The 22935-nt window shown below is 38.5% G+C and overlaps 1 protein-coding gene across 3 annotated transcripts in view; it reads left to right on the top strand.

The window, feature by feature from the left end:
- Positions 1 to 19084, top strand: part of nbeal2 (neurobeachin-like 2) — a 68034-nt gene extending 48950 nt beyond the window's left edge. For all 3 annotated transcript variants that reach the window (XM_065261284.2, XM_065261286.2, XM_065261285.2), the window contains 27 exons: positions 939 to 1095; positions 1290 to 1430; positions 1612 to 1929; positions 3530 to 3679; positions 5376 to 5533; positions 5853 to 5977; positions 6278 to 6389; positions 6517 to 6677; positions 6775 to 6908; positions 7131 to 7238; positions 7879 to 7974; positions 8059 to 8183; positions 8353 to 8493; positions 9202 to 9332; positions 9428 to 9537; positions 9632 to 9749; positions 9879 to 9976; positions 10244 to 10357; positions 10437 to 10523; positions 13353 to 13462; positions 13729 to 13901; positions 14325 to 14419; positions 14548 to 14664; positions 15056 to 15217; positions 15823 to 15971; positions 16597 to 16732; positions 16881 to 19084. In XM_065261284.2, the coding sequence (XP_065117356.1) occupies positions 939 to 1095; positions 1290 to 1430; positions 1612 to 1929; positions 3530 to 3679; positions 5376 to 5533; positions 5853 to 5977; positions 6278 to 6389; positions 6517 to 6677; positions 6775 to 6908; positions 7131 to 7238; positions 7879 to 7974; positions 8059 to 8183; positions 8353 to 8493; positions 9202 to 9332; positions 9428 to 9537; positions 9632 to 9749; positions 9879 to 9976; positions 10244 to 10357; positions 10437 to 10523; positions 13353 to 13462; positions 13729 to 13901; positions 14325 to 14419; positions 14548 to 14664; positions 15056 to 15217; positions 15823 to 15971; positions 16597 to 16732; positions 16881 to 16985 (3631 nt within the window). In that variant the 3' untranslated portion in view covers positions 16986 to 19084. The remainder of the gene's footprint in view (positions 1 to 938; positions 1096 to 1289; positions 1431 to 1611; positions 1930 to 3529; positions 3680 to 5375; positions 5534 to 5852; positions 5978 to 6277; positions 6390 to 6516; positions 6678 to 6774; positions 6909 to 7130; positions 7239 to 7878; positions 7975 to 8058; positions 8184 to 8352; positions 8494 to 9201; positions 9333 to 9427; positions 9538 to 9631; positions 9750 to 9878; positions 9977 to 10243; positions 10358 to 10436; positions 10524 to 13352; positions 13463 to 13728; positions 13902 to 14324; positions 14420 to 14547; positions 14665 to 15055; positions 15218 to 15822; positions 15972 to 16596; positions 16733 to 16880) is intronic.
- The last annotated feature ends 3851 nt before the right edge of the window (positions 19085 to 22935 follow it).

The raw sequence follows: 22935 nt of genomic DNA, 5'->3' as shown, positions 1-22935 counted from the left end.
CACACGCATCAGCCCGCACATCCAAATGTGTGAGTTTGTGTACGTCGACGGGCGGATGTGCACGTTAATGCACGTGGCGGTTGTAGCTTTGCGTGGATTGTCATCCTCCACCCATCCTCTGGAATGTTTTCTTCTTCTTGATTCATTGACGAGTGTCATTTGAGTGATATGTTACAGATATACTGCCGGCTGCTTTATCGGAGATGATTGTAGCAAACATTAAATACGACCAGTGGGATTTTTCATAGAAAGACTAAAAATACGGGAGAAATATGGGACATTTTTTAAATGGGATCATAAAGAATGGTAAAATACGGGAGAATCCCTTGAAAAACGGGAGGGTTGACAGGCATGAGTTAGTCAGTCAGTGGCTGTAGGCAGGTCTTTATCATTGTGACATCACATTAACAAGAAAATCAAAACAGCATGTCTAATGAGACTGCTCTGATTTAATAGGGGTTAAAAAAGAATTAGTGCGTGTATTTTTTATTGTAGGGTGGTTGTGTTCACACACTGCCAACACATTTACTGTATGTCCAAACACCTTGTTAAAGTGGATTTGCATAATATGTGTGCAATTGGAATGATTTATGAAATAAAATTAGTCAAAGAAACTTTTAAACTGCCATTGGGAAATATGTGACTCAATACATATATTATATAGCAAATAACCCTCATTAGGAGAACAACGGATGAATTCAAAGAGTTGCATTAAAGGATTTTCTGGTTCAGACAATGGCAGGGTGGAGACCTCTGGACGGAAGAAGCTCTTTGTGGTGTTAAGCTGGTGCTTTTTTTTGGTGTGGCCCCAGTATTGCTTCACCACAGAACTTGTTTTTAGTTTAGCTGTTGGGGTGTGAGTTTAAAGCCGAATGCTATTCTCTTTGTTTAGGGTCTTTGAGTAATCCTTACCATGTTCGTTTGTGTGTGTGTTATAGTCTGTTGGAGATGATGCTGGAATCATCTCTGTCAGATCTGAGGGACTCTCAGGGCGTGTCCTTGCCACATGTGCCTTCTTTGCTCCGCCTCCTCAGACTGCTTCAGGATTTCCTATTCGCTGAGGGAACTGCTAATCAAACACTATGGAGTGAAAAGGTTGGAATAAGGCACTCTGACTTGTTTCAAATGGAAAAGTTGTTATGTATTGTATTAATACATACAATAAAAGATAGTATGACTTATGCAGCATGTAAAGAAAGTTTAAAATTGTAGCTTATGCGACATTACGCTGCTGATTGTGTCCTTCAGGAGCTTATAGAGTGATAAGAGTGTATCTGTGTTTGTGGCAGATCTTTGAAGGGGTGGTGAATCTGTTGGACAGGCTGCAGGCGTGGCACACGACCCCAGGAACCGCAGGGGCCGCTGAGCTCAAAGAGATGTCCCTGATCGGCCTGCGCATTATCACAGGATACATTCAGCAAAATTCACAGGTACACACACACACAGGTCTTCAAAAATTCACAGCAGTGATTCAAAGGTTGTCAGTAATGCATTTAATTTAACTCAGATGAACATAGGTTCTGCCCTTGTATGGTGATTTGGTTAGCAAAAATGCTTTCATACAAGTGCCTTATATCTCCCCCATCTGCTGTCACTTTCTCTCCATCACAGGTCTGTGAGATGGCTTGTGTAAAGCTCCACAGTTTGTTACAGACCGTCCTGTGTTTGTCCTGGGAGGAGGTTTGTTTTCTTCTGGGTCGTCTTGGTGCTCCGCTGAAGCCCTCGACCTCAGGTTCCAGCCCTGGAAACGAGGCTCTGCTCGGTCCGCTGGTACCAGTCGTCCGAGCGCTTTTGGATCAGCATGCGGATCGCAACACGCTTCAGGCGATGCTTCCCAATCTGCCCCCCACCAACGGGAGCCCCTCCTTCGCCCAAGATCTCCACAACTACTGCAGCGTCGACGAGTGGCAACACTTCTATCAGAACGACGTCAGTACAGCCGTCGTAACAGACGCTCCCTTACACACACAGTTAGATGGTTTACTTTACCAAGGCCTTTATGATAAACTGGCAGCTCTGTTTCAGTTTGTTATCACATACTGGCTTGGGTTTACCTTTTTTGGATAAAACGTTATCAAAACAGTGGCTGGCCCCTCTTTCTCTGACAAACACAAGATTAAGGTCATCATATCCCATGAAAGGCACACTTTGTTTTTTTTTATGTATACAGGATGACTTTCCTGTAGCTCAGCTTGGGTCAAGGCCAAGGGTTTGATTCCCAAAGAATGCATGTGCTGATAAAATATATAGCTTGTACTATACGTTATACATTAAAATGATATATTAAATTACATTTAATTTAAATAGCTTTCCTTCAACGGTGGTCCAACGAGCTGTAGACCGCCTTTTTACAACATCATGAGCGATTAACTCACGCACTGGATGCATGTTTGGTTTAGCTTGAGGACTTTGACAGCTTATCCCCTTCCATTGTAGTGATGAAACCTTTATTTAGTCTCCCTAGAGAAGAAAGCTGTTCATCCTGTGCCAAAACTTCAGCGAAAGATCCAGATTTATTCCCATCGTCTCACAAGTCCAAAACAAACCGTGTTTTTAGATTAAACAGACATCACGCTGTAAAGATCTGGACAGGATTTATGAACAGAGGAGCGTGACAGCGTCTGGTTATAAATCTGCTCTGTTTGGACTGTTTGTGTATACAAATCACATGTTGAACTACCACGCACTCAATCTGGAAATAAACTAAGCCATACATTTGTATATAAGTACAAGAAGAGATTTAGATAAATGCATGTTTTGTGTTAAGCATTAATATAGTGTATTTAAGTATAGATTAAAGCAATAGTGGCTGGACTTTAAAGTAATTATACCATAGACTGTAAAAAAAAAAAAAGATGGACGACGCGACGTCGCCTCCCACCATTGTAATGAATTGAAGCCAAAAATGTCCACCACGGTCGACGCCATGTTACGTAAAAACGTCCGTTTGGAGCCATGGCATGCGTAGAAGGAATCGTCCGTGGAGCCAGAGGCGGAGCCGCGATACATAAAACTTCCGCCCAAACGCCTGCACGACCAATTCAACCACGCCAATCATAACGTCACGCCCTGTTTCTATTGTATCAAATTACATGCTAAAATGAAACTTACCACAATAATGAAGACTTGAACATATACCAGCATGATAAAAACTACTTGAAAGGACCAAAACCATCTTTCGGAAACTTTTATTGGAAATGTAAATAATTTTTTTATTTAGAGAAGAGTCCCATTCGTTTGAATGGAGAGGGCGGGGTTTATGACTTGTACTGCAGCCAGACACCAGGGGGCGATCAAAGAGCCAGAGGCTTCACTTTTCAAGGCTTATGAGGCACAATTATACCGTGAATAAGGGGTATTGCTTTTATATAAAATGTAAATTACAGCAATATGAGAAAAGACAATTAAATTAAAAAAAGGTTTTAAGCTAATTGTAGTCGTTTCAGAATTAAAAATGGATTGCTAGGGCTTTCTATACTGTAATCCTACTGTACTATAATGTAATTTTTTTTATTATTTATGCCGGTAGGTGGAGCCCACTATGCAGCAATATGAGCTAGACACTTTTGGGAAGAGTCATGACCTGATGTCTAACTTCTGGAACTCCTGTTTTGATGACCTCATGAGCACAGCCCAGAGAAGAGACAAGGAGCGTGCCGACTGCAAAAACAAATTTCAGGTATCTGTTCACCCAGGCAGTGGTATTGCTGAAACACTATTGTGTTTTTTTTATTGTGGTTTTTGTAAATTAATATCTACAAATAGGATAGTCCCCTTTAGACATTTTATTGACTATAAGTAACTTTGCAACTTCTTGTCAACTACCAGAGTATCTGCCTAATATCTACTAACACTTTATTGTAATGATCCCTTAAGTGTATAATATACATAACTATATTATCAGTGGTGTATAAAGAACTTACATAATAAACTGTACTGTTTTTATTACCTTAAAATGAGCTGATTTTATTTAAATACAGCGTGGGTCCCCTTACATGAAAGTCGCCGTCATGTTTCTATAGTAGCCCTAAATGGACAAACTCTTCTTTAGATTGCGTTTTGTTACTACGCTGTCTCGTGCTGTGTCTGAAACCGCCTACTTCCATACTATACAGTAGGTGAAAAGCAGTAGGCGAGGCGAGTAGTATGTCCAAATATGTAGTATTCCAAAACAGTATGCGAAAAGTACCCGTAAGACCTACTACTTCCGGTTAGATTTCGAAGCGTGCATACGATGGACACTATCCCATGATGCCCCAGGAGCGGAGTTAAGCAACGAAGAAGGAAGGCGAAAGCAGCGATGTGGCCGTTTTCGCGCTGGAATGACATGACGTGATGGCGACCTATGTCACGTGATGTATCAACATGGCAGATGTAGTATGTCCAAATCACATTCATACTACTAGGATTCATACTATACAGTACCTTCTGTTTTAACAGTCAGTAAGTAAGTACTTCATATCATTCAGTCCCTACTGAACAGTATGCGGTTTCAGACGCAACCTCAGATGACATGTTTGTCCTGTGGCAGCTACCGTAGCTTCACTATGTGTTTTAAAACACATGGACTGAGCTGTTGGTTGCAATTCACAATCTCACCACTAGATCCTGCTAAAGAAAGATCTACACAGTGGACCTTTAGCCTACCCCTAACTAGTGAGAGTTAGTTGACATGTAGTTGCAAAGTTAACTTGTAGTTAGTAGAATGGCCCTGTCCCAAATGGCGCACTTCATGTGGACTTTCGGTCTCGTGGCCTTAAATTGCACATGCTCGCTTAGTCTACGAGTCCGTAGGGTGTGCCATCTGTCATTTTTATGCTCCGAATTGTGCTCATCAGCGCCCCCTTTGCACCCTTGATTTGCACCCCCTTCGGCGAAGCCCGCACTGCTGCAGGCTTCACACACTTTACCAACCCAGAAGTCTTTGCGCAAGAGCAATCAGACGACGCATGGGAGGAGTTCACACTGATGGGCAACTTCTCTTTCTATTTCTGGTGTGACGAGTCTGTCCCAAAATATGACTCCGGTGCACCCTCATAGACTCGCTTAAAGGGTCCCTAAGGTATGCACTACATGATGTCATCAATGTGTGGACTCTGAAGAAGTCCACAAGTCTGGAGTGTGCAATTTGGGACAGGGCCAATGTCTAAAGTGAACTATCAAACTGGATTTCCTGTCTATGGTCAAAAATGATTGATTTTTCAAACTAAAAAGAATTTGCTACATATGGCTAATGAGACATTTTGGGAACCCCCTCCCACGTGGACAATAAATACTGTGTCAAAATATATAAGTAATAGCACTATTTCTATTCTTTTAGTATTTTTCTTTATGCGTGTTTGGTTCATGGATTGTTTGTTATATTTTGCTTGCAGGAGCTCATCATTGAGCCGTACCTGAAGCGTGTGCGCAGCGAGAACAGCCGATATCAGAATGTGCAGAAGATGCTCAACGGCCAGCAGGTGGTGGTGTGGAGACACTGGAAATCTCTGTACAGATTACTCAGCAGTGAAAGAGGAGCCTGGGCCCTCAGGTCTGTTTTGTCCATTACTGATTTCATTCTCAATAAATGGGTTGCCTTCAACTATTACATTTACATTGTGCTGAAAGTCTATTTTCAACCTGGCGAAATTTGCAGAAATATTTAGTATTTTAAATCCTAAAACAAGAAAAAAAATGTTTAACATTTTCTTCGGTTACTAAGTAGAGAAGTGAGCAGTGACATTGAACGTATTTAAATGTTTAAAACCGAAGTGGTCTCAGTTGCTTAGCTGAAGTTCAAAAGCGTTCTTGTATATTTAGATATCACGTTTACAGTATGTGTGAACTGAATGGAAGTGATTTTATTTCAGGGTTCAGCCAGAGGTGAGGTGGAAACTGTCGAGTGCAGAGACGTACTCTAAAATGCGTCTGAAGCTGGTGCCCAACTACAACTTCGATTCACACAGCGATGCCAGCGCACTGCGGGATAACATGGGTCAGTTTGACTGGGGGACTTTCATGACACAGATTCTTTTATATTTCATTCATATTCACAGGTCATGTGGTTAAAGATGTGGGCTGACAACAGAAGGTTATGATACTATTAAAAACCATTAAGCAAGGCTGCTAACCTATCTCTGTTATAAATATACTGTTGTTGACGTTAATGCATCAGCTATATACTGTATATAATATTTAGTTAAAATTGTATAAATGATGGTTTGAAGTAACAGATCTGAGAATACATTTTTTTAAAGTTCAATGTTCATGTTTAATGCTTTTCCGTTTATCGCAGGAGCTGATAGTCCTCGCAGCTCGGCAGAGCCTCTCCCCCTAGCTGTTGCCAAGGAAGCCAAAGTTAGTGACATGGAAGATGACAAATTAGAAGATGACGAGGAGTTCGACCCGTAAGTGTCCCATTATAACTTTGCCATTCAGGTATCTGCACTTTTCCAGAGCTTAGTTTTGGTGTGCAAACATAATGGTGCTTCAAACTTGCTGGTTTCGTTTTAATACGGTATATTCATTTCACAGGGCAGAGGAGGGCGAGGAGGAGAGTCAGAAAGAAAAGCTGGTGCTCTCAGAGGAGTGTGAGCTCATCACTATTGTTGCCGTGGTACCGGGTCGTCTGGAGGTCACCACACATCACCTTTACTTCTATGATGGCAGCAGTGAGAAAGAGGAGACGGAGGAAGGTTTGTGTTTCATCCGTATGATATGAACGCTATTGTCTTTTATGTTGTGATAAAATATGATGAGGTTGATGTTGTGACAAATGTTTGCTCCATGCAGGTATAGGGTTTGATTTCAAGAGGCCATTGGCACAGTTAAGAGAGGTCCATCTGAGGCGCTATAACCTGCGGAGATCAGCTCTCGAGCTCTTCTTCATTGACCAGGCACACTACTTCATCAACTTCATGAAGGGGGTGAGCTAGATACATATAAACTCGTGTACTGTCATAGAAAGGTTTTTTTTGGCGGTGTTTACACAATTAAAGGAATGCATCTGTGCTGAAATCACAGAACATTCTTTGAATCTTGATCTTATGCTATTTTGTAGACAGAGCTTAACTTGTATTGAAGCTTGAACGTTTCTTTAAGAATGAATCTGATCTTAAATGTGTTTTTGTGTGGGTTCTTCTTCAAAGGTACGAAACAAAGTCTACTCCAGAATTTTGGGTCTCAGACCACCTAACCTGTTCTACTTCGGGTCTCGCTCTCCTCAGGAGCTACTGAAAGCCTCCAATCTTACTCAGGTATATCATATCAGCTATGAGAGAAAATATACAGCCGAAATATCAGTGCTGCGAAATATGCATAAAATAGCAGAATACCGTAAATATCACAGTACATATATCGCAATGGTTTGCAATAACCGAATGATTTTAGTTCTTCAAAAAGTTATGTATAAGTTTTAGGTCAATGCAGATAGACTGGTGAAAGAGAGAGAGACTAAAAAAAATTTCCAAAGTGACTTGTATATTTATATAATTTATATATTTTATTATTATTCAAATGGGTTTTACAAACATAAAGAATTACCATACTGTATATTGTATACTTCTTATTTAATTTATTATTGTATTTTATTATTGTATTAATTTATTATTGTATTATTGTATAGTTATTGTATTTTATTACATTATTATTATTATTTTTAAATAATAAGGCTTACAGATATTTTAATTTAATTTAATTTAAAGTCATTTAATTTAAGTCAGCTTAATGTTTTGTTAAAAAAAAAGTTTTTAGTTCCCTTTCACCGCAATTTCTGGTTTTCTCTTTATCGTCTCTTTTAAAAAGAAGTATACAAAATGTAGTACAGAAAAATTAACCTCTATAACATATATAATAGATCATGCTTATGCATTTATTTTTTTGTTTTCTCATATTCAGAGATGGGTTTGCAGAGAGATCTCCAATTTTGAGTACCTGATGCAGCTCAACACCATTGCTGGTCGCACATACAATGATTTGTCTCAGTACCCAGTGGTGAGTTTGCACATAACTGGCAACTCAATGTTAGTGATTGTTATTGTATTGGTCTCTGACTGTGTTTGTGTGTGTGCGCTTTAGTTTCCATGGGTGTTATGTGACTACACGTCTCCTGAATTGGATCTGGAGGACCCGGCAGTGTTCAGAGATCTGTCCAAACCCATAGGTGTTGTCAACCCTCGACATGCACAGAACGTCAGGGAGAAGTAAGATCATTCTTGCTTTTATCAGATGAATCTGTTAATGTCTTGTAAATGTTTGGTTACAATTAAAGGATGAAATAATATTAAAGTACAACACGAGTATACTCTGATGTAGTGTATATGTAGTATTTTATCTGATGGGCTGAATGTCGTCTTGTTGTTGTTTGATCAGGTATGAGAGTTTTGAGGACTCTACAGGCACTATTGATAAGTTTCACTATGGCACACACTACTCTAATGCTGCCGGGGTCATGCACTACATGATCCGCACTGAGCCATTCACCTCATTACATATACAACTGCAGAGCGGCAAGTAAGTCAGATGTTTTACATACTTCGCATAAAGTATTGGTTTTGGTAACACTTTACAATAAGGTTTTATGTGTTATATTATTAGACAATGCGGTAGTTAACATTAACTAACAGAACAATTAAAAATTCTTCTGCCTTTATTACTCATGCTTAAAGTTTTTATATTATTTATTTATAATGTTTATTATTATTTAGATATAAAAATGTATATTATTTATTAATATATATTAGGCAAATTAGTTTATGCATCTTTGATTAACAATAAGCAATAATATAAACAAAAAAATGACTGTCTGTAAAAACTCAAATAAAGTCATTTTTATGATCATCTTTTTTTCTGTTTTCTACATAATGTAAAGAACATTGTGAAATATATATCCTTGATATCTTAATATTGATTAAAGTAAGACCATGTTAAAGATTATACAAAAATACTATTTTATGAATTAACATAAACACATGGCAACATGGCACTCTGAAATGATAAAACTATGTACATGAAAGAGCACATATCTCCATATCCAACCAATGTCAAATTGCTAATATTACAATAAGTAAACTACCCCCAATCTCCACCCACATGTACCTAAGTAATGCATATGCACTTGTGGATTGACCACTATGTTGCAGTGTTGTTGAACCAAAACTTTATAATTCATCAGATGATGTTGGTCTATTGAGCCGCTCTCATGTATGTATTTGTGTTTAGGTTTGATTGCGCTGATAGGCAGTTTCATTCGGTAGCAGCAGCGTGGCAGGCGCGTATGGAGAGTCCAGCTGACGTGAAGGAGCTCATTCCTGAGTTCTTCTACTTCCCAGAGTTCCTGCAGAACTTGAATGGTCAGTATGTCCAAGAGACCATGCACTGGCACTGAAATGTGTTTAATGAATTATTGCATTAGTAATATGTCTTGTACCACCACGTGTGTATGCAGACTTTGATCTGGGTAGTCTTCAGATGAGTCATGAGAGGGTAAACGATGTGTTGCTTCCAGCTTGGGCATCTTCACGTGAAGACTTTATCAGAAAACACCGCAAAGCCTTGGTATGGAAACACGCACATTTCTCTAAATGGTAAATTCGGCTGTGCATGAAACATTTGTGTTGTCGTAATCATAAGCATTGTTTTGTGTTTAAAGGAAAGCGAGCATGTGTCCGCTCACTTGCATGAATGGATCGATCTGATCTTTGGTTATAAGCAGCGTGGACCCGATGCTGTTGAAGCTCTGAATGTCTTCTACTATTGCACATATGAGGGTAAGAACCCACTGACCTTTTTAGTAAGACTCCCAAAATAAAACTGCACGATTGTTTGAACTTTTCTTTTTTAAGTAACATGTTCCAACTTGGAGTTAATGACTGAACGCTGTGTGTCTTGGCTCTCAGGTGCAGTGGATTTGGACGCCATAGCTAATGAAACAGAGCGAAAGGCCCTTGAAGGCATCATCAGTAACTTTGGCCAGACGCCTTGTCAGCTTCTCAAGGTGGGACCCCAGACAGACATTTTTATCCTTAGTCTGGCAGCACTGTGTTTCCAGGTCGGAGCAAGAAGATCTGTAATACCTGAAGAGAGCTGTCTGTTAGCGTTCCCATTCATCTTAAAGGCAGATGTTAATAAAATGAAATATATTTTGGCTTCATTCATTCGATCTTCCAGCAGGGGCTGTTTGGCCTCTAAGCCTGTTACTTGTATTTCTTTACTCTTGCAGTGCATTGTGGGTAATGTAACACAGCTCTTTGTCTTTGTTTAGGAGCCCCACCCTCCTCGGATGTCAGCTGAGAATGCGTTCAGGCGACAGTCCCGTCTCGAATTGTTACCCCCCAATCTTTTCGACCAGCTTGACAAACTGCGATCCTTCAAGGAGGTACGAGGGATTTTTATTGGGATTTTTATTCTCTGTGATTTTTGACCATAATTTATAAAGTGTTTTTTGGCTGGTTTAGGTGGTGAGTGATGGTGTGCCACTAGTACAAGCTGTAGTTCCCAGATATCAAACCCGGTCCTTCATCATTCCAGGCTCTGATATACTGGTAAGACACCAAAACTGGAAACAACAGATGTTTCTGCTGTGTCCATTAATCTAATCCATACAGCAAAAATGACATTTTGTGGTGCAAAAGTGCCGAATAACACAAAAACATCCACAAAGATGTCGGAAAAAAGAAAGTGCAGCTGTATTTCTGTAAAACGCTGTGGCTACAGCCATCAAGTCATCACAGCTTTTGTGACAAATTCACCACCTTCAGATTTTAATGTAATTCCTGTCAAGCTTCACTTCACCTGCTGTGTGCAACCAAACGTAGCTGTTATTATTTATAATCTGTGTTTTTGTAGCAAGAACTGTGGTAGTTTTGTACAAGGGAAGGTTTTAGAGCAGGGGTGTCAAACTCATTTTAGGCTGAGGGCCGGATGGTAAATAACGCCATGAAGTGCGGCCCGGATAATTTTTTTAAACCTTAGTGTGCTGATAATTGTGTTAAAATTAACTAAACAAACCAATTAATTTGTTTGTTTAGCAAGAAAACCAGAGAAACACACAGCTCTGTGAAAACTACATTTCATAAGGTCACACTCATACTATACATTATACACACAAATTTACATCTGAACAAAACCCACAGGCCTTATAGGTTGAAAAGCTTTAATTTAACTTCTTTTGCCTTAATGCCAAAATTATTTATAAACCATTCACTTTTCTTTGGAATATATTTGTAATGAGAACAGTCATTTAGAAAATGATAATGCTACAGTAGATGGGGCAGTGGCCCAAACCAAAAATGGCACTATGGGGGGTGGTACTATTATTATGGTTTTAATAAAGTATTATAAATATTATGTATTATATTACTAGCATCAACTTAGACAAGTGATTATAATGGGAAATATAATAAGAATTAAAGTGTGACAATCTGCTAAATATTCAATATGATTTACCTGCTGGCTTGATGGAGCTTTGAATCCATGTTTGCAATGTTGAACTGCTGCTAAAAGCCTCTCTTTCCCTTCTCTGTCGTTATTTTGTGAAGGCATTGGTGTTTTTTGTATTTTTTGTCTACAAAGTGTGCCAACAACAGCAAATTTAGTGTTTATATTAACTTAGATCTGATCGGGAACATTAAATCGATTAGACAAGCATTGTAACGTTAATAAGAATGTGGATATTTTGTTTTTGTTAGCTTGCTAAGTTTTTAGCACTTTTAGAACACTGACAGCAAATCATTACCGGAAGAAATACAAAAACATACTTACAAATTACTAATTCTGCGGTTTAACAACAAATATAATGTAATGAATCTACCTGTTAATGCAACGAACTTCGGAAACTGTCGTCTTGGCTCTGCAGGCAGAGTGGACACAGAGATGCTGCGGAGCGGGCGGGAAAACACGAAGTGGATTACCAGAATCGGTGGATCTTTAGCGGAGCGGTAATAATAAAACGGCGAGATTTTTGGGCACCTTGTTCAGTCTATGTTCCGCGTTTTGCTGCTTTCCGCAAGTCTCTCATATTAAAAACGAACTAGACACCCGCCTAAAAGGGTTTTTAAACATGTATTTAATATTTAATAATACTGTATAAATAATCACGCGGGCCGCATGTTTGACACCCCTGTTTTAGAGGTTTACACCACTTTTTGGTTTAATACCTGTCAGTTATCCTGTTCAAGGGATGTGCTTTGGGTCTGATGGGCATCTGGGGCCCTGTTTACACCTGATGCATTTACGTCAATCAGATCACAAGCGGTAGATAAGTAATTTTAAAAATCTAATTCAAAAAAATTATCGGATAGTGCACTGGCTTCAGGTCGATGTGGCCTGAATGTGGTCAAAAGTGGACAAGCTAAAAACATTTAAACCCCTTTTACACCTTTATTAAGAATTTCATTGCTAAAAAACAATGTTATTTTGTGTATTTGGTATAATACAATGTGTTTGCGTGGTTTATGGTTAAAAACATTATTTTTCACACTCCGTACATTTTTGTAGCTCCAAATATCTTGCTTTCCTCAAACGCATTAATTTTGTACAAACTCATCTATTTGAAAAGTGCCGTGTCCCTGATTGCCCAGCTAATCTGTACGTTGTGATTGGCCTGAATACCTCTGATGTCAGCTAGAAATGTGACGCTCCTTACCATGTTTGAAAGATTTGCTCACAATGCAATGCTAACAGGTGTTAACTTACAGGCTGTGAGTCCGAAGCGGGAGGAATTATGATAATGTCGTCTTGTCTACATCATAAATTCCAGGAAGTAAACTGTTGACTACAATCCATGTGTTTGTTATAGTCCAAGAATAGAGATTAACATTGGAGACGATAACTCGCGTCATTGTTTACTTTGGGGTTTGTACCTTTTGCATATCGTTAACATTTGCTCTTTAAACATGGCTGAAAACGCCAGCAGAAGCCCCTCCTTAACTCTGATTGGACTGCCAAGTGAGAAGTGACATTGACGAGCTGAGCATTTCATTAATACCGGGTGTTAACAGGGCCTGGTGAACTATACAGTACTAGTCCTTTAGACAACTCACTAATTAATTTTACGTTAACAATGCATTATTTACATTTATGCATTTAATAGTTCCTGTTATGTATGCAAAGCAACTTACAAGTGCATTCAATCTGTCCATGATTGTCTCAGGAGATGTGTTCACTAAGAATCAAACCCATGCACTTTTGCACAGTTAATGCAATGCTCTCTCAATTGTGCAAAGGTTGAAAGTTTGTGTAGTTTTACACATTCATATTGTTACATAAACAAATTATCATATGTCTAAATCTTTGTCTAAATCACATTTAATAACCCATTGTACCCACCCTATATGGTAAACTTGCACAACTGTGTTTTGCTTCATTTCAAGGTTACAGTGTGTGCTAATGGTATGATAGGCACTCATAGCTGGCTGCCTTACGACAAGAACATCGCCAATTACTTCACCTTTACCAGAGACTCCACTGTGACCAACCCAAAGTAAGTGCACACGTACACACATATTGCATAAACAAGATGTTGTTCACATAGATTTGTTTTCTCAATGATGTCATAAAGTTTTGAAGGAAAATTGTGTTATTCTTTTGGTTTAGCTGCTTTATATTGATTGAAATGTTTTGCCATTACTTTTATTGTTATCTAAGAACGGTCTGATATATTGAAACAAAATATTGATCTATTTCACTGTTTTAACCGACATACGTTTTGATTTGTTGATACTAACCTTTTGTTTGATCTATTTTCAGGACCCAGCGGTTCCTCAGCGGGCCGTTCTCCCCAGGGGTGGAGATTGGATCCCAGGTGCTGGTGGTGTCCAGTGACGGACGTCTGTTGTTCAGCGGGGGGCACTGGGACTGCAGCCTGAGGGTCACTATGTTAGCCAAGGCCAAGCTGGTGGGCAGGATCTGTCGTCACACAGGTGAGAGCCGTCTATCCGACACAGACGCTTTGAAATAGATCAACTGAGTTGAAAAGCAGCTGTGGGAATATAAATGAGCTCCTGGTTTTGAGGGATGTTGAGCTTAATCGTGAATAAAATAAGGGATGCCTATTGAATCAGATTAATCAAGCCCTTCCACTACAAATATAGAAATATCATAAAGAAAATACATTTTAATGTTAATAACATGCTTTTACTCAATGTCAACACACACAAGTTAAAGTGACAACATAGCACTGACCCATAAAACAAGTGATAGATCAGTCACCTCGGCTAAAATGTTTTCACAGTGGACCATCACGCCTCCTTAATGTTGAGGCTTGTAAAAATCAGATCCCGGCTTATGATAATGTTTATTTATACAGCATGTCTTGAATTAGTGTGCATTTCTGTGTTACGTAGATGTGGTCACATGCCTGGCTTTGGATCTGTGTGGTATCCACCTCATCTCTGGCTCACGGGACACCACCTGCATGATTTGGCAGGTCCTACAGCAGGTATGATGGCTCTTTAACACATTTTTCTCCATTTATAACAATGGGTTTGCATAAAATCCTCACGTAAGGCTTATACCTGGATAATAAAGTCAGTAAGTGGTGAATGAATCATATAATATTTTTTCTAGGGTGGTTTCTCTAGTGGCCTGTCTCCACGGCCGGTGCAGGTGCTCTGTGGACACGATCAAGAGGTCACGTGTGTTGCTATCAGCACTGAGCTAGATATGGCTATCTCGGGGTCAAAGGTCAGTCTAAATCAGTTAAAAGCTGTTTCTGAAATAGCCCCCTATCTCCTCATTCACTATTCTCAACATTAGTTTACTAATATAGTTCACTCAGATAAGTGAGTGAATTCAGGTACTTGAGCTCGTGTGGGCACAAGAATTAATTCGGCACGAGCCTCAGTGGACGAGTAGCTTTGAGTAACGGTTAGCTTTGAGTGTACATCAGTTGAATGAGTGCACTCAATGTCCACTGTGATTTTGGACACCACAAAAATGGATGTTCCCTTAAATAGTGCACTATTTAAGGTATAGAGGGCTATCTCGGACACAAAAGTCCTGGCGTCTTGATATTTTAGGTATTTTACTGTCACAACACTCAGTCGTTCTCAATCTTTCCGATTTTCTTACCCAGGATGGCACAGTAGTCGTGCACAGCGTGCGGCGTGGACAGTACCTGCGGACCCTAAGACCGCCGTGTGAGGGCTGCATTCCTGCACCTCTTGCTCACATGGAGGTTGGCATGGGCGGACACATAGTGGCACAGACTGTTATGGAGGGACGCTCAGCTGGAAAGGTACACAGTGCTCTGTAGTATAATAGTGTTTAGTAAACTGTAGTAAATTTCTTGTTTTTTAAACTAAAATGTATCCTTAAGTATACTATTTAATACAGTTTATCAATACACGGTTAATATTACTGAATACTATAGTATACATTAACAAAATGTAGCAATTACTTTCATATACCGCAATTTACTAAAGTTTAATACATGCATTACTAAAGTATACTAGAGTATTTTTTCATGTGTGTTCATTTGTGTCAGCATGACAGAAAAATAAGTGTAAAATTGTTCAAATGTAAATGTGATGGTTTATATATGTTAGCTAATTAGTGGATCAAAAAAAGTCTAACCAAAATAAAATCAATATCAATTGAAATATTAAAATTATACATTGAAACTAAATAGATATTTCCTATTACATGTAATTTATTTTAATGAAAATTATTGTAGTGTTAATTTTTTAAAATACTTATTTAAATAAATGTCACAAATTAAAAGCTCCTAAAAGTCTAAAATAAATTTTTAAAATATTATTTAAAGAAAAATTTGGATTTTGGAGGTGATATCAAGCAGAGATTCAAGAGATTAACTCATATATGCTTTTTAAATTTCTTTAGGAGAAGTATGCACTGCATGTGTATTCAGTGAATGGTACTCTGTTAGCGTCTGCGACCTTAGATGAGAAGATTACAGCCGTGCACCTGGTGCCTGACTACCTCATTGTGGGCACACAGCAGGGGAACCTCCACATTCGAGACTTATACAGGTAAAAACACTTTGAACTTTTTCCCCTGGTTTCACAGGCAAGGCTTAAAGGACAAGTTCGGTATTTTACACTTAAAGCCCTGTTTTCAGATTGTTTATGATGAAACGGTTTTGACTGAAATTTGGACATATGATGCTGGCCCGAGAATTTTTCGGTTTCTGTTGTATCAGCCCCCACCTCTATAATGGGTGTATAGGTGCACTGGAACAATCCTTCCTAAAATGCATTAAACTTTCGTTTACAAAGACGTGAAACTCACCGAGTGGTCAGGGGTGTTCACGGATATGCTCACACAAAAATCGCTGCAAAAGATGCCTTCCAACGGGTGTTTTAGCATTCATTGTAAACTTGTGGACCTATTTTTCCAAACGCCTCACACCCGTAAAATCTTCCATTGAGAGCTTGAATAATAATAGACACTCCAGCCCAGTTGGTGGCGATAATCCAGTACGCCATATTGGCCTTATAATCTTATAGTTTTGTTTTGAATGACCTTTATTAATCTTTCTTTATTGTTCGTATTCGACTTTACTTCATAGCATTCCTAATAATCCTGTGTGTCATCACATTAAGTCTTCAACAGCTGTGTCCATATGTCTCTTTGTGTGTCTGTCATTGTGTGCAGCTTAAATCCGGCTGCGGGACCCTTGGCACTGAAGATCCCTGTGCGGTGTGTATCTGTCACGAAAGAGAGCAGTCATATTCTGGTGGGTCTGGAGGATGGCAAACTTATAGTGGTGGGAGCAGGAAAACCAGAGCAGGTGAGGGAATTACATAGAGTCTGTATGTGACTCTAACTGACTGTACTATCTTACAATTACATTGTGGTTATGAATTTAAAAAATTTAATAGAATTAAATTATTGACGGGCACAGCATGCCAATCAATAATCTCAACTTTCGTCTTCAGGTTCGGTCTTCAGTGTCCCGTCGGCTGTGGGGCTCCACACGCAGAATTTCTCAGGTGTCTTCAGGAGAGACGGAGTACAACCCTGGTGAGCCTGCCGGAAAGTAACCGCGCCATGCGCTCACCACTGCCTTCAGCACACAAAACCTTTACCTGCATAAGAGACTTCACTCTGCGTCACCCGCTCACGGAGAAACGCTGTCCACACAGAGAGCTTGGGAACAAGAGAGCATAAAGGGAAAATCCTGAGAAGGGAATCTTTTTTTTAAATGCAATGATTTATACTGCTTTTAAAAAACGAACATTCCAAAGATTCGAATTGAGCCGTCACTTTCAGACTCTGTGAATGTTGAGAGCCTCGACTAAGGTTGCACGGCTGAACTTTGACTTTTTAAAAGCAGTAGGTTGTGTCCTGTGAATCACAGACTGGCTGAAGCCCAAGGCACTGTAGCTCGGTGGTGAACTGTCAGTCACCGGGTGACAAAAGTTCATCACCTGAGTATTTCTTTTTATATATATGCTGATTTTTGCATTGCTGGCCACTGTATGGTCAGCAGTGCATTGCTGGTACTTTGGTCTGACACTTGAAAACGTTCTGGGTATTGCTTGCAAATTCTTAAAGAAACGCAATTCTTCTTGCACCTGAATTGAAGCGCTTTTCACTTTTGATGCAGTTTGAGCCTTGCTAAGTCTCTAGACTTGATTCAGTACCTCTGTTGCCTTAAAACATGTTTTTGTAAATGGGCATAGTTTTTATATATAACACAAATAATTTTTTCCGATCACTCGGTTTGTTCCTGCTGATATATTGGTGCACGTGTTTGTTTTTGTGCATTGTGTGAATCTTCGCTATCCTGTTATATAAAGGAAGTGCCTTTCCTGTCAATTCACTGAGGGATTAACACAAATTCCTGGCGGTCGCTGAAATCATTGAAATTTTGATAGCATTGCTTTCCAAGACGGCGATTGAATGTGTTTCTACCGCAGGATGGGTGGGCGTGAAAACAACCCCAAGCGATTTTATCTGCTTTGGGCTTATTTTTGTATGCAGAGTCTGTGCTTGTCCATTTCTGCTGGCATTTGCAAGGTTTTACACATCCTCTGCCTCTTGCATGTGTATTTATTAAATGTTTCGGCTTGTTATTGATTATGCTTCTCGCCAAGTGTCTACCGGTCTTCGATTTACGATCCCCAATTCCCTTCTGCAGATTTTTTTCTAAAATCAGCACAGAAAATGTAACAAACATCAGCAGATTTCATCAGGTCGTATGGTTTTGGCACTTTGGCTCTTTACCTGCAAATAAATGCACTCATTTGCAGAAAACCTGAAGCGTGATCTAGAATCCATCAGTGCCCTTTTAATATTTTCAGCACTTCTTGTACTCTCTGTCAATCATTTAGCCGTTTTAACTACACTTAAGTGCCTCATCTGCTGTGTCCTTCATTTTAATCATGAAACTATTTGTAATATGTGAAACATACACCAGCTTGTCTTAATTGTCCCGCGAACGTGTCTGTCGGCTGGGGCCGCAATTCTGTCTATGTTACCATTGGAATTTCGTGTCTGGATCGTTTTTATTATATTTTATTGATGCACTGAATGCTTTGATGGCTGGCATGTGTGTATTTGGTGTCTGCGAGACACATGGGAGAGGACACATTTTGCTGGCTTCACTAGACTGGATGTGTTAAATCTGCTGCTCTGCTCTGGATAGCAAAGCAGAAACACATCGGCCAGCAGCTAAGGTTTGAAACTGCGCTCTATATCACTGTATAGTCAAACACTGCCACTTGAGAAACTATTACTGTACATTTGTGAAGCGTATTGGGGAGCATTCTTGAAAATTATGCATTGTGTTTCACTGTACTTCCCATAATACTTTGCTACACATGCTACACTTGCACAATGTTCGTTTGTTGTTGGGGTTTTTTTGTGATTTTTCTTGGGAAACGAATTCTGCCGTTTGGTTTGTTTGGAAACTGAAGCCATAGGAGATGAAATCCTTTTTATTATCCGCTTATAAATGAATCACTCCGAGAGTGCTGTTAAACAGGAACATTTCTGTTTTGATAACTGTCAGCTTCGAAAGAGATGTAAAAAGCCAGCCTATATTGAACATATCTTCACAGCCCTCCTGTTTGTGTGAGTAGTGCAGTTGTGTACATTTATATTGTTTCTTTTAAATAAATACATTAGTCTATATATATATTGACTTGATGTGAATTGATTCCTACTAACAAAAATGTATACCCAAGAAAATATCTAACCAGGTGATATTTACAAGAACCAGACCTACAATTTAAAAATGTTGGTTGAATTTTGGACAGAGCACACAGTTGGGTTAAAAATTACCCAATGCTGGGTTGTTTTCACCCAACCATTGGTTGTAAAACCAATCAGTTGGGTTAAAACAACCCAGCACTGGCAAATTTTTAACCCAATGGTGTGTTCTGTCCAATATTTAAACAGGATGAGTTTAAAACAACCCACTATTTTTTTAAAGTGTACTTTTCAAGCAAATAATTTCATAACAATTTTATTTTAGACAAAATTTAAAATATATATATATATATTATATATATATAGCAGTGCAAATGTATCAATTACACATTCAATAATAATTCAAAGAATTAACCAAATGTATCAAGTCTGTCTTGTTCTTTTACAGGGAAACAAAGAAAACAAATGTTAAGCTGTTAGCAGCGTCAACATTTTTCTCTGTAGACATTTAACACCGAAAAAAATTCGAAAGATTTAACTTCACTTTAAACGATTTAATTGCTAATATTTATTTGCATAACCATTGTTGTTGATAACTGCTGCACATCTGTTAAATCTTCTGGCACCTACAAACAGGTATTTCAGCTCAGGATCCACAGTTCCTGTCAATTTTTAGGTTTTGCATCAGAAACTGCATTTTTAATGTCACCCCACAAGTTTCAATGGGGTAGAGATCAGGGGATTAAGCCGGCCACTCATTACCTCAATTTTTTGTCTGAAACCAAGATTTTGCCCACTTGCTTGTGTGTTTGAGGTTGTTGTCTTGTTGAAACATCCATTTTAGGGGCATTTCCTCTTTTGCAAAGGTCAACATAATCTTTAGTATTCTGATGTATTCAAACTGATCCATGTTCACTTGTATACGATAAATAGGCCCAACACTGTAGTATGAAAAATATCCCGATACCAACATTTTTGGACCACTTCTGCTTAAGTGTCTTTATAGTATACTGTGGCTTAAATTCAGTACCCCGGGGGTCACTGAGGTATTGTCAATAACCACCAGTGGCCAGGCCAGAAAGTTTTTAACTTGGACCTTGGTGAAATAGGACGGATATCAATGCCTACTCTTAAATTTCACAATTTTTCAAAATAATGGTTAAACCGAATAAATTATGTTTTTTGATTCATGGATTTTTGGATTAATAATAATAATAACACAAGACTTCTTTATTCTATAAATTAAATATAATTAAAATATTTTTAAAGCTACAGAAGTGATTTTCCTTTTGTCCTGATAGACATAAGTAGATTTCTTGTGGTATTTTGCCATTTTAAGAACGGATAACCACGGATCCATATACTGACACACATCTGATGTCTTTCTGAACTGTTTTCTTTCAGTTTTTGCTTTGGGTGTATGTATCCTGCCAAGCGCAGAGAGATTCTGTATTTGCATGCTTTTTTAAAAAGCGCATCTCCGTGTGTGCATTTATTAATGTGTATCCAATATATATATATATGTGTGTGTGGATGTCTGTGCGCACAGAAAACAGCTTAACTTAACATCTTCTTGCGCTTAAATTTTTTATCTTAATTTGCTAAATACTGACTTTTACCAGAAGCTATGTTGTTTTGAAAATGATTGTTTTTTTTACATTTTGTGTACATATTTTCTTCATAAAGAGAGCAAAAAATAAATATGGATGATCAATACACTTTGCAACACACAGCACAACAAAGCAGTGATTAAAGTCTTTTGCACAATGTTATATATTTACTTTCTCAATCATGTCGAAAACTCTTTTATTCCCTCCTCCTGTCCTGACGTGTTAAACCCTATTAGAGTTGAAGAGGTCACAGTTACACCACATTTATCTGAGCAGAGAATCCTTTGATCTCCCGATGGGCCGAGCATCCTGTTGGCTGACCCATAAACACCCTGAGGGGTACGTTTGAGTGGACGACAGGGGAGGGGGGGTCGACTCTGGCATGGAGGGATGGAATGCACCTCTTCCAGTCACTACATGCACCAGGACTTGAAGGAGATGAGGAGATGGGACGTAGTGGTTATGGTGGCAATTCAGCTCTGATCTGTGGGGCAGACAATGGGAGGAGGGCTTGACACCTTGCTTTTAGTAGAGCCAGGCATCTCCGCTCCACCCCCCCAAAAAAGAGGTGGGGGAAGGATGGGGCTTTAAACGTCCTGACAATCACTTGTTGTCTGGGTAGTTCCTGAACTACAACAACCTGCAAATAACCACAACCCCCATTATCCAGTGTCTGCACTGCCATCATTCACCAGCCTGTGGATTCAACTTCCATCAAAGTTTTATGATTTCTTTGCTTGTGATCTGTAAATTCACACTGTGGTAACAAATGACCAAAGTCTTTGCATCTCGACAAACAAGTCAAGCTTTGCTACTGAGGGTGAGTCTGCGAGTTGCCCGTCAATATAATAGCCTCAATTTTAATATTTATTTATTACATATTTTTTATATTAGCTTTGCTTCTTTTAAGATTTTAAACAATGATTAAACATATCAACAAGTAAAATAAAATCAACAAGTAAAACAAAAAGTTTAGAGTAGATTATATAAAAAAGTAGCCTTCAGATTGTTTTATTCATAGTGGTAGCCCTTGCTCACAAAAAGGTTGGAGTTTATAGTATGTCATCGCAGCTTCTCAGCCAATGCTGTCTATATGATCCAGATACTGGAAAACTTTCACATGGATTTTACATGATGGGTGCTGACTTATTTTTGAGAATACAAATGTGACCCTGGACCTCAAAACCAGTCATATGGGTAACAATAGCAAGGCAAGGTAAGTTTATTTGTATAGCACATTTCATACACAGAGGTCATTCAAAGTGCGTTACATAGAAATGAATATATATATTATATTATATATTATAAGAAAAAAAAGTATGTAGAAAAAAGAGAATTTAAAATATCAATTAAAAGAAAATAAATATATATTTAATAATAGCAAACCATATTGGGCAAAATTATCAACTTTAACTCACTTTTTTTTCCAGATTTTTTTAAATATTGTCCTGTCATAACAAAGCGTATTTATTCAGCCTTAGTTATTACCCTTATAACTGGTTTTGTGTCCAGGGTCAAACATAATATCTAAAAATCATGCAAATTACTCTTTGGTACTAGATCCAAGTTTGTGTATGTGCAAACCACTTACTTGATTTTTGTTCTTACTGAAATTGCAAAATTTGACAAAATGCAGGATAAACAAATAAATAGATCATAATAAAATGAAACATCTCCTAATACATAAAAAATAAATCATACTTTTTGTCCTGAGTAAGCATTTCTTTATTGAAACAAAAAATAAATGTGAACTGACTCGTAAAACCCTAATAATTGAATATCTTTTTGGTTATTTAATCTATGTCATGCTTTGAAAAACTGTTATCATTGTATGGAGGGAAGTCTCCATTTGTTGCTCTATGAAGTCTGCAAGCCCATGCTGAGTTTTACGACTTGGCTCAGAAATCCCTCTGATCTGAAGACGGTTAGCCACTGTTGTGTCCCTTTTTATCTCGAACTCAAATCCTACAGTTGCCTGTTTAATCTATGCTTATAGTCCAGTCATTTACCACGGTGACCATATAGCCGACATCAAAAAAAACACTGTAATTACAACTGTACTGTGAATAATACATAACAGATTTTCTTTCAAAGGGTGCAATATTTTATAATCATTTTCAATATCAGTTCAGTTTTGTTTAGTTACAGTATTATACATAAAACAACTGATGATGTCACATAAAAATATAGCCTACAATAGGCTTATCAAAACAACAAAGACCATAGT

Source organism: Paramisgurnus dabryanus, chromosome 13 (assembly GCF_030506205.2).
Source record: "Paramisgurnus dabryanus chromosome 13, PD_genome_1.1, whole genome shotgun sequence".
Taxonomy (NCBI): Eukaryota; Metazoa; Chordata; class Actinopteri; order Cypriniformes; family Cobitidae; genus Paramisgurnus; species Paramisgurnus dabryanus.
This window is presented reverse-complemented; position numbering and strand designations above follow the sequence as displayed.